At 47.8% G+C, this 12,339-nt stretch overlaps 1 protein-coding gene across 1 annotated transcript in view; it reads left to right on the top strand.

The window, feature by feature from the left end:
• Window positions 1-6,980: 6,980 nt before the first annotated feature.
• Window positions 6,981-12,339, top strand: part of RCAN1 (regulator of calcineurin 1) — a 96,572-nt gene continuing 91,213 nt past the window's right edge. The window contains exon 1 of the mRNA XM_046648313.1: window positions 6,981-7,406. Coding sequence (XP_046504269.1) covers window positions 7,164-7,406 — 243 coding nt within the window. The 5' untranslated portion in view covers window positions 6,981-7,163. The remainder of the gene's footprint in view (window positions 7,407-12,339) is intronic.

Below are 12,339 nucleotides of genomic sequence, written 5' to 3'. Positions count from 1 at the left end.
TGCCTCTCTGACCCCCTTTCCCAAGCACCACTGCTGACCATATCTGAGCTCAGCATCTTCTCTTCACTCCCTCCAAAGGGGATGGCAACAGCCTCATGGTTTTAAACACCATCTACAGCTGCCATCTCCCAAATGTGTGACTCCAGATTCTCTACCCAACGCATTCCTTGACAACTCCACTTTCAGGTCCAGGGGTCTCTCTGGCCCAAATTGCCCCAAAGTGAGCTCTGAATAATGGCCCCTCTCCCACCCCAATCTCCTCTTCTTCCTTGCAGCTGCACAGGCCCAAAGCCTTGGAGTCAATCTTGACCCCTCTCTTTCTCTAAGCAGGGTAGGTACAATAATGGTCCCCCTCACCCCAAGATTTCCACGTGCTAATCCCAGAACCTGTGAATATGTTACCTTACAGGCAAAAAGGACTTTGCAGATGTGATTAAATTGAGGATCTGAAGATGCGGAGGGGAGCCTAGTCATCCTGGTGCCCAACGTAATCACAAGTGTCCTTATAAGAGAGAGACAGAAGGGGAGTTGTGACAATGGAAGCAGAGGTCGGAGTAATGTGGGGCCATGAGCCAAGGACTGCGGCAGCCTCGAGAACCTGGAAAAAAGGCAAGGAAATGGATTCTTTTCTAGAACCTATAGAAGGAGGACAGCTCCTCTGACCCATTTTAGGCTTCTGACCTCCAGAACCATAAGATAATTTTTTGTGTTGTTTTAGCCACTACGTTTGTGATATCTTGTTACAGCATTACTAGGAAACTATTACACTCAAGAAATCCTGTTGGCTGAACCTTCAAAATATAGAGAGAATCTTACCACTTCAGGTCTTCCTTCTTGATCCAAGTTCCTATCATTTCTCACCTGGGTTATTAGAACGGCCTCCTGACTGGTTTTCAGCTTCTACCCTTGTCCCCACCCAGTGTCCTGTGCATGCAGCTCCTGAGCGAGCCTTCCCGATTGTCATGACAAAGTCAGATCATGTTAGTTGCTTTCTGTTTAAACCCTCCACTGGCTCCCTGTATCAGTGAAGGGAAAAGCTAAGCCCTTACTGTGCCCTACAAAGCCCATTATGATCTGACCCTATCACCTCTCTGATCTCAACTCTACTCACTGCCTGGATTACTCGCCCCTGCCACACTGGCCTTTGAACCCTTCCTTCAACAGGCTAGGCAGCTGCTGCCTCAGGGCCTTTGCACTTGCTCCTCTGCCTGGAATGCGTTTCCCTAGAAGTGGGCATGGCACTCTCTCCCCTCCTCAGGTCATGGTCTTCCCTGGCTGACCTAGCTGAAATCCTTTCCCCCATACACACATGCACGTGCGCACACACACACACACACATTTCTAATCCCTCTTTCCTGGTTTACTTTTTGTTTCTTCGTACTTATCACCATACATCTATGTGTTATATTTAATTATGACCAACATCTACAAGTTGTATTGGTTTATCTTATCTATTGTCCCCCCATTACCACCACTAGAAAGTACACTTTATGAGGGCAGGGATTTTTGTCTGGTTTTTGAACCGCTATATCCCTACCATCCCAATGAGAATGGGAGTCCCCAAAGTCAAAGTCAGGGAGGGGTCAGTCCTGAATGAAGCTGGCTTAGTGTCGTCACTTTAGCCCTGCTCCTGGTGAGCTCACGAGCGCTAAGTCATCATTATTCAACACACTAGGCACTGTTAGGTGTTATAGGCAAATAAGATCTTACACAAATAACACAATTAGTTAAAACCAAAGAAAGAACCCATCACAGTGGTTTAAAATCATCCCCAAAGAAAGGCACTGGAAGAGGTTCCAATGATGCTCTACCCCAACCCTAAAGTTAAATCTCTCCTGTTGGAATAATGACAATGACATCAGCTGGATCTCAGGACAGGCTACCCCAGCACACACAGGTGGCTTCCAAGGACAGACTGTCAATACAATGGGTACGAGGTGGGACAAGTCATTAATATATCATCCACCTTTCAATCTAAAGAACTCATGACTGGCACAATATCTAACCAGTCCCTAGACCCAGATCCTGCCCTGGTATTCATCCCCTAGAAGCTGGCCAGAGGGGAAGATCTGTTTACCTGCTACCCCACGGTTAAGAGGCTTTAACACAGAAGAGAAGGGAGCCTGCAAGTGGGACATCCAGGACCAAGAGCAGAATTATAATCCTTCCACTCTGGGCCCCTCCTCTGTGACAGGCATAGGTTGGATATGGTTTCTAGTCCCCACAACACTTTTGAAAGGAAGCTATTGACATCACCTTTCTATACACGAGGAGTTAGAGACTGGAAGAGATCAAGTGACTTCCCCAAGGCCACAGAGATAACAAAGGACAGGACCGGAGTTTAGACCAGATCTTCTGAGCTTGTGGAGTGATACAGGAGATGGTGCGATGCTATGACAGGAGCGACAACTTAGCTCAACACCAAGGGAGACATTTTGAGCAGTGAGAACCCCCTGCAAATGCGTGGGCTGCAAACTTTCAGAAGTGGACACCCACTTGCTTATGTGCCCATTCACCACCTCGGATGGTCCCAAGATGGCCCAAAATGACAACCTGGCTTCTGGATAGCCAGTGAGGTTCAGTCTCTAGGACCTTCCCAAAGCCTGGCTGCATTCCTGCCTTTGGCTAACATGAGATGCTCTACAGCCTTAATTTAAATTCCCTCTTGTTTAAACTGGCCCCAGAGGTTTGGGTTACTTGCAACCAGAAGAATCGTAACTCACATAAAAGCCACACAAGTGTCAGCAACTTTGAAAGAGAGCTTAGAGTAATGTAAAAGGCAGTGAACATTCCTTCTAAACTTGGAAAGGCAAAGCAACCAAACTCCAATATTTCCCCCAACACCTAATTTATAACTCGGGCTTTCTGATTTAAAAAGCATCAGAAGATCACAAAAAATAACAGATTTTAAGAGCAGATTTTAAGAATGAATCTTGAGTAGAGAAAAAAGTTCCTTTCTCAGACAAACCAAAGCAACACTAACAACAAAATAGCATATATTTTTATTCATTTTACCGGAGGTAACAAAATAGAAACTTTGAGTTATTTAATGTATCTATGCGTTCCAGCGTCTTTGGAACAGTTCATTCTTTGTGACAGCAAACACTCAGAACATCAGCTATTTGCCTTCTATCTTAAATAAATTTCTTAAATGTCTATAATTTCCCAGAATGTGCAGAAATGGTTCATTTAATAATCATTCAGCGAGTGCCTACTGCACACAGCCCCTTTCAATTTCCAGAACAAAATAGGAAGCAATTGACAGCGTCATACAGTGAAAACTTTCCCACCTGGCAAGTGAATAAGCTAGTTTATCTGCGCACAGGCGTGTTTCCATAACTGGCCTGCATTCAATGTATGAAACAGGTGCTAAGAACCAAAATAACCAAACTTGGCTTTTTAGTGCCTCTTCTCCTTTTATATTCGGTAATTGCCAAGGCTGACATGGAGGAAGTGTAGGGGGAGGAAAATGAATGGGAGGTGGTAGGATATATTAATTAAAATGTGTGCCCCTTTCCCCATTTCAGAGTCAGAATTCACAGAAACACTGAGAGTAGGGTTGGCTCCTGCCCCTTCTGGGTAGCTGAGATCTGGATCAATCTATTCCTGTGAGCCAACAAGAAGGAAAGGCTCTCTAGTGAGACAGATGCCGAAGCTGGAAGCAGAGACAGATCTTAGATTCCCATGCCACAGCTGGAAAAAGAGGGACAGTGAACAATTCCCAGAGACGCTTGAGGAATTTTGTACACGTTCTATGGTGGAACAGCTCTTAAAAGATTACCCTCAAGTTTAATTGATTTTACCTCGGAAATGTCTGCGATCATACGTAAGCAGCATGTTCTGCTTGGTTTCTGCCTGCGCTGTTGACAGCTCACATTTTCTCTGTTTTTTCCCTCCTTGGGAGCCTCCACTGATTGTTGGTGTTCATTGTTAGTGTCAGTGAGGGCATAAGCCAGAGCATCTGCCCTCCTTAAACTTATAAGGCATGACGAAGATGGAACTTACTATAAAGTTTTATTTTCTAAGTGGAAAGAAGCAGCTGACGTTTTATTACTAAATATGTCACCTGCAATAGGGCAAGAACCTTGAGCACCCAGATGTGGAAGGCATGACATTAATCCTATTGATTGGGAGCTTCCATCACTTCGCGCTGATATTTTGAGAGCTGGCTCTCTCTCAGGCATCATGCCCAGCGCTGGCCCTGAGTATCCGAGAGGGGGCCCTGCATGGCAGGCTGTGCTGGGGAGACGCAGCTCTTCCTTAGGACCGTCTCTTTGAACCTCAAGCACCTCCTACCTTCTGCTCTCAAACTCCTTACCTTTCTCTCACCTCTCCATTTCCTCTGCTTTATTGTCTCTCTCCTCTGCTTTTCTCCACCATTTTTCGTTGGTTCCTTCCCATTTTTCTGTTTCCTGTAGCCCCGGGGGCAGAGGCATCTTGGGAATGAGAGCAGGAGGATGGCCTGCTTTGCCATTTGCTGCCTGCTTGCTTATGGGAAGGTCATTCAATCGCTTTGAGCCTCAGTTGTAAGAATCTAGAGTGACAGTACCTTTTTGTGAGGATCATGCGTGCTATTTTATGTGTGTCTTAACTATTTAAGAGCTACCGAGATGAAGTCGGCATTATTACTGGAGTCATACAGACAACTGAGAAATGTCACCGCCTTTCCTTTGCTGCCTGGAGAGTGAGAGGAGAGAGAGAAAGGTGGGAATCCAAAATCACTGCAGGGATGTGTGACTTGGTCTGTCTTGGTGATGACTAACTGCATTCCAAACCCTATTACAGTCATGTCTTGAATAACGACAAGGATTCATTCTGAGAAATGCGTCCTTAGGCGATTTCCTCTCTTAGCTCAGTGGCTAGCCAGCTGTGATGGCCTGCTCTGCGTACATTTCAGGGTTCTGTTTTGCTGGTACTTTCTTTTGCTCTCACACGCTTTGTCCACCAGGCCCACTCTGCATGCTGTAAGCGGCTTAGGGTAAGCCAGGATTGAAAGAGCGTGCTGTCCTAAGGGTGATGACAGCACGGACCCACCCAGCAACGGGGTAGCTGGGAGTTGTTTTTCCAAAACTGGTGCCTCATCCTCTTTGTTACCCTTTCCAGAATGTCTGACTGAGTTCATAGAGAGTTTTCAACTCTGCAATGTCATCCACTCTGCCACAGTTAGTCTAACCCCTCGTGGCCTTTATCACATTCTCTTTTTCGTAAATACCAGCTTTATTAAGATATAATTCACATCCCATAAAATTCACCCTCTGAAGTGCAATTCAGTGAGTTGTGGTATATTCATGGAGCTGTGCAAACATCACCACAATCCAAGTTTTGAACATTTTCTTCACCTTACACCGTTTAGCAGTCACTTCCCTTCCCGCCTCTCCCAGCCAGCCCCTGGCAACCACTAATCTACCTTCTGTCTCTAAGAACTTTCCTATTCTGGACATTTCACAGAAATGCAATCATACAATATGTGCCTTTTGTGACTGGCTTCTTTCACTTAGCGTAATGTTTTTGAGGTTCATCCATGTTGTAGAATTTATCAGTACTTCACTCCTTTTTGTGGTTGCATAATTTCCCATTGTGTGGATAGACATCTGGTTTACCCATTCATCAGTTGATGAACACCTGGGTTATTTCCACTTCTGGGTTATTATGAATAATGATGCTATGAACCTTCATATATACATTTTTGTGTCGACACACATTTTCATTTCTCTTGGGTCTATATCTAGGAGTGGAATTGTTGGGTCATGTGATAACTCTAAGTTTAACTTTTTGAAGAACTGCCAAACTGTTTTTCCAAAACAGCTGCACTGTTTTACACTCCCACCAGCAACATACGATCGTTCCAATTTCTCCAGGTCCTCACATCACATTCCATTTTATGAGTTATCTCTGCATGCATATTACTACTCCCCTTGGATTTAAGCTTGCAGAGGGCACAAAATGCCCTGAGATTGTCATAATAGCAACCATAGCACATGGCATGTTCTGAATTAATCTCAGCTGTCAGTTGACATACTTTTTATTATAATCTCTTACAGTTCCTAACTAGAGGGTAAGCCTATTTTAGGAGAAAATACAAGTCTAATTTCACATCTTTCAAAGAACCCTGCACATAAACAGAACTGTCTTTCATTGGGCCCTTCCTGGATTCTTACCATATATGACCTCATTTTTCAGATGAGGAAACTGAAATTCAGGTTACTTGTCCAAGTAACTAACGTCAAAGCTGAAATTCAGACCCACGTTTTCACTCTCCCACATTGTCTTTTGCAGTGAAAGAATTCTATCTGTTTTGCAGGAAGGGAGAGAGGGAGAGTGAGACGCTTATTTAAGGACCTCTGCTTTCCTTCTATAAACACTCCAAAGGCAAGAACCAATGTTTTACTTCCTTTATCTCCTATTGTACATAGTACAAGGTGGAAATTAAAAAAGTTACTTCTGATTATATAAATTTTGAACAACGATATAATGACTAATACGCTGAAATATAAAAGTAAGGCGTAGTTATGGTCTAGTTCAATTCCCTACTTGCGACTATATCTGATAATATACGGTAAGCATCTAACCACTTGCCAATGGCCACGGAGCCATAGCCAGGACTATATCTCGCTTAAATCCACAGAAGTTGGCCTATGTGCCTCAAAGCGTCACCTCAAGGGAACCACAGAAGCGCTGCCTCTCCAGCCATCATTCCAGCGCCCAAAACACTGCCTGGCGCTTTTCTGCCGGCATCAGCTGTCAGAAGAGCGGAACTGGCTAAAGAGGCCTCTGCCCCTAACCAACATGGCCGCATTGAGGCTTCAGAGTGAGGGCGGCAGAGTGAGGATCACGTGAGGAGAATCCTCTTCTCTTATTGGCTTTTCCTCCTGGAAGGGCGGAACACAATAACCCAGCGGGGGCCGGCCTTAAAGGGCCCACGGCTAAATCCGCCAGAGCTCCGCCCTCGGGGCTGGGCGGGCGGGACGCCGCGCGGAACGGCGGCAGGCGGGACCGGCGCGCGGAGGCCGTCTCTCCGGGAGTCCCGGTGACCGCCGCCGGCTGCGACGCGACCCCGAGGGGGTTAACCGCGGAGTCGGCTGACGGCAGAGCGCGAGGATCCTGCGCGCGAGCCCGGCTCAGCCGACGGGGGCGCACGGGGGCGCGCGCAGGCGGACGCGGGGATGGAGGACGGCGTGGCCGGGACCCGGGTCGGGGCGGCGGCCGAGGCTGCCGAGGCGCGAGCGGGGCCCGGGGTGACGCTGCGGCCCTTCGCGCCTTTCTCGGGGGCGGCCGAGGCCGACGAAGGCGGCGGCGACTGGAGCTTCATCGACTGTGAGATGGAGGAGGTGGACCTGCAGGACCTGCCCAGCGCCACCATCGCCTGCCACCTGGACCCGCGCGTGTTCGTGGACGGCCTGTGCCGGGTGAGGGCCGTGCCGTGGGGCCGTCGGGCGGAGGGCGGACACTTGTTGCCCGGAGGAGGCGGCGCAGGTCGCAGCGCCGAGGTCCTGGCCGGCCCGGGCAGCCGGCGGGGCGGGGAGGCGACCCTCGGGGACGCGGCGATGCCCCCGGCTGCCCGGCCGCGGTCCCCGTCTGTCCCAGCGAGGGTAGGGGCGCGCTCCCCTATAGTCCCGGGTTCCCTGCACCTGCCGGGCCACCCGCGCAGCCCGTCCAAGGGAGTGTCAGGGGTTCGCCTTTGGGGGTAACCGCCTCCCCGCGATGCCCCTGCCCCCGGGTGTTTCCTCGGGCGGGGAGGGGGCGATGGAGTGGGAGATAATCAGGGGATGAATTAGCCCCAAAGTGGCCGAGAGCTTCTACTGTCCCCCTGGGGCTTTAACCGTCGCCGTGCCCTTACTCATTAGAGGAGGGGGTCGCCTCATTCATAGGGAAGCAGACGTTGAGCGGCGACGTGACTCACTGTTCAGAAATAGGACGAGGTCCCTGCGTTCTCAATCTGCACCATTGGAAGGAAATCCAATGTTTGGGTGAGGATCCGTGGTTGCTCATTATCCTGCAGTTGGCCAGTTTTGGTCGAATGGTGTTGGGGGGGAAGGGGTCCATTTGTTAGGCCTTCAGAATATTTAGTGAGGAGTCTTGCTCCCTGAAGGGGTGACATGCCACCATCGGGGACACTCAGTACCTGGGGAGTTGATTTTTTATTTTTCAAATTCACACAGTTTAGACACTTGGAGGGTGAGGGAGCAGATAATGAGTAATCAATGGTGGTGGTGGTGGGGAGGAGGAATTTATTTCAAATCGGCAATTAGCATGCAGAAGAAAATTTGGACAACGTAGGCGTTGCAGAATGAAGCCTGTCTTTGAGAGATATGCTCCATTAGGAGAGCAGCTGTTTAAAAAAGCAATGCTTTCCATGCTTGGCTCTGGGTCTGCACATACTGTCAATGAACTGTAGTCGAAGGCTGCTGCCAAGAGGAACACCACTGTAGAACAGAGAATGGTGCCCTTAATCCCATTTATTTATAATTTATATGCCCGTCTACTTTCAGAAAGGCTTTACAGTGGCTGCGTGCTTAGGTAAGCTTCCGTGCATGCTTTCTAAAGCAACAATTGTCACAAATACAGGGTCTCCCTTATCTTACTCTAAAACCTTTTCTCTGCCTGAGGCAAAGGTCTAACCAGCATTTCAAGTCTTTCTTAGGGGTCCTAGGCTCTCTTTCATGGAGCAAGGTCAGCTTATATAAGAGTGCACTTATTACCTTGATGTCTAGCCATTCATACTGTTGCATTTGTCTCATTCATTCATTTGTTTATTCTTTTGCTGTTTATTGAATGCTTACTTGTTCCAGGCACTGTTTTAGGCCCAGTGGAGACAGTGGTGAACGCCATGAGCTGCCTGTGGTTGAGGGGAAATAGACAATAGAAAAAAGTAAGTGAACAGGGTCACTTCAGATAGTGATAAGTGCAGTGGAGACAATAAAGCAGGATAATGTGATGGAGAGGGACCAAGGAGGAGATGGGGCTGGGTCATATCAATCAGGGCCTAACAGGGACGTTTGGAGGTTCAAGAGGTTTTAATGAAGAACTGATTAATTGGGCCCGGACTGAGGGGATCAGCAAGGGGTGTTGGACCAAGGGGAGGAAGTAGTGTTGCTGGAACCCTAGGAGAGGAGCCGCCTGGCAGGAGCTGCTGATGTGAAGGTGTGGAATTGAGATGCTGAAGCCAGGAGTGGCAGGGAAGAAATACCCTGCTCGACTTGGCCCGGCTTTCTGATCCCGTTGGCAGAACCCAGCTGGCAGCCAGGAGGCAGGGGAGCCCAAGCCATACAGTCCATAGATGGGGTCAGCCTTCCAGGGCCAGGAGAAGGAGGGAGAGAGGCAGAGAATGGCTCTGGGGACAGTGCAGGTCAAGAGGACGTGCAGAGAGGAGTCAACATGGGGCCAATTCAATCTCAGGGGCTGGGAACTGAATGACCCCCGAAGGCCTCTTTGCACAGCTTGGACTTGGCTCACAGGATGAAGCTCCTTGTGTAGATTTTGTGTGGCTGGCGTCCAGGCAGAGGGAATAGCAAACAGGAAAGTTCTGGTGCAGGAATGAACTGAGTGTATTCAGAGGGCACAAAGGGGCCCCCATGGCAGAGTGAGAGGTGGGGGTGGTGGCCCAGCTTGGACGCAGCCAGGGAATGGTTCCATGGAGGACCTTGGAGGCCATGGTAGGGATTCAGATGTTATGCTAATTGCAAAGCTGGGTGGAGAATGTCTTTAGGGAAGGAGGGTGCGTCGGGAAGAAGAGAGGAAGCAAGGAGACCCCCTAGGAGGTTCTTGACATTCGTTGTCCAGGGGAGCCGTTAAGGTGTTTGGACTAGGTTGGTGGCATTGGTGACGGAGCAAAGGAGCCTCTGTTGGAAACTGGCCTCTCCACTAGGAGGGTCAGGGGCTTCCGATGGGGGCAATAGGAGCTTTGCCTGTTGAACCTGTAAAAGGTAAACAATCGGTGAAGAGGGGAAAACCCACTGGGCTAAGGAAGTCGGAGTCCCTGAAGACGACGAGCCCTGTGATGGGCTCAGACAAGGAGATGGGAGCAGATGTGACTGCAGGCCATTGGGAAGCCGTCCTAGAAAGAGATCTTTCTCATCTAGCTGAAGCCATCCCTCTGGGTGGAAAGATGTGGCCTCTGAGGTTTCAGTCTGGCAGCTTTATTATTTTAAAGGCCATTCTTCCTTAAGGCTGGCCTGTCACCTTTGGGTGCTGTTGTGAAAGTGTGATTCTACTTCAGGTTGGTCGTGTCTGACCCTTGCGTAGGCAGACCCTTAACGGCGTTGCTGACAGAAGTCCCTGTGCTGGTGGTCTGGCCATCCCCTCTCCTTAACCAGTCTGTTGGAGGGCCCCCTGGGTGAGTGATGGTGTCTTAGCCTGCTGGGCTCCTCTGACAAAACACCACAACAGACCAAGTGGCTTAGAAACAGCAGAAGTTGAGTGCTCACAGTTGATCGGGTGAGGGCCCTCCTCCGGGTCGCAGCCTTCTCGCTGTGCCCTCACATGGTGGAAGGGATGAAGGAGCTCTTCCGGGTCTCTTTTATAAAGGGACTAATACCATTCATGAGGATTCCGCCCTCATGACCTCATCACCTCCCACAGGCCACACCTGCTGATACCATAACCTTCAGGGGTTAGAATTTCAGCATATGAATTCGAGGGGGACACAAGCATCCAGACCACGGCAGATGGTGTGAAGGAAAAAGGTTGTGTCAAACCTGTTTACATTTGTTCATACTGTTCTCTAACCTTAGTCTTAGAGGAATGAAAGAAGTTGACCTGAACTCCCAATTTATTAGAGAATTTGCATCCAAAGCTGTTTTCTAACTATAACAGTTGGGTCTGATATGTAAATTTGTTTTTGTTAGCCAGATCATCATCAATATTGTAAATAATTTATACTGAATATGTTCATTAAATGTTTATCTAAAAAATAACTGTATCGTCATTAATTTCAAGTAATATTATTAGAGAGATCCACACTGTTACAAAGGAATGCAAACTTTTATTAAAATAAGATGATTTTCTGTTGTGCAAATATTCCATTACTTTGTTCTTTCTGGGCCTTTTTTCTTTTTACTGAGAAAGCAGAGCACTGCTGCTCTGAACCAGTAATTACATGTGCTTTGGGTTGTTGGCAGTGGTTCGTTGGTTCCCTAGAATAAGAGTTTATTCAGTTGTCACCAAGCTAACCAGACATTTAAGGGTTCTCAAATAATATTGTTAGTTTCCAGGCAGTAAATATAGTTCCATACAGTAATGGAAACGAGTACCATTTTTTCGGTTGTCTGAAACATGGATCTGTATTTGATAGAGCTTTGCATGAATGCCAAGTTGGAAAATGCTAATCCTAGAAAAATTTACTCTCCTCTAGTGAATAAACTCATTTTTCTTAAAGCACATGCCCGCTTAAGATTTTTGCTACTTCCATGACTTTCTTTTAATAACATGAAATATTCTGATAGGCATAAAAGAAGTTTGAGTGACTTCTTTAAATTCTTTGTATCAGTGAAGATGCTGAGCGGTTCACATCTTAGCAGCACTTGGAATCCCTGGGGAGCTTTGCAAAACCCCCATACATTGGGGCTGCACACCAATTCAATCTCAGGGGCTGGGAACCACCTAGAAAGTTCCCCCAGGTGATTCTCATTGGGAGTCAAGGCTGAGGACCATTGTCCTAGCCAGAAGGGGTTTTGCCTGACCAGTGGCATTGTTGTGTCATGAAAAGATCTTTGGGTTCCACTTGTAGCCAGATCTGTGCCTCAGTTTCCTCGAGCTTCAAATGGGAGTCAGGCTCTTCTTGGTCTGGCACCTCCCTTCTCCTGATTGGCATGTGACCTTCTAGCCTGACAGCAGGATGATGGGCCGTCAGCCAGAGAGCTGGAGTCCTTAGACAGGTGACACATGAGATAAGAGCATTTTACTCTATCGTGGGGCTGCCCCCACCCGCCTTTGTATGCATCCTCTTCACAATGCTGCTCGCTCTCCCTCCAAATGTTAGATCCCAGACTCTTTCTCCCAAAATTTGTTTTTTGGTAGACAAGCTATCATTCAGTAGTAATTTGACTATTGACATGTTTTTAAGATCCAACTGCTGATACGCAGTTTCTGCTCAGAAGGTTGTATCTACTTGGCTGTGTTTCTGCCTGTTTCTATTATAAGTCAGTCGGTGGCAGCTTGTTGTAAAATGTGACATTCCATCAGGATAGTAACAGTTGGATCCTATTACAGTGTAAAATCCAGGCGTTTTTAGGCCATTTTCACTTTTCATCCCGGTGTCATAGTCATGTTTCTCGGACTTAAATTAGCACAAAATTTCCCCCTTAAGCCTCCTTAAGAGTGAAGCAATATTAAACTAATATG

This window comes from Equus quagga, chromosome 21, assembly GCF_021613505.1.
Source record: "Equus quagga isolate Etosha38 chromosome 21, UCLA_HA_Equagga_1.0, whole genome shotgun sequence".
Taxonomy (NCBI): Eukaryota; Metazoa; Chordata; class Mammalia; order Perissodactyla; family Equidae; genus Equus; species Equus quagga.
Note: the sequence above shows the minus strand (reverse complement) of the source record. Positions and strands in the feature narration are given on the sequence as shown.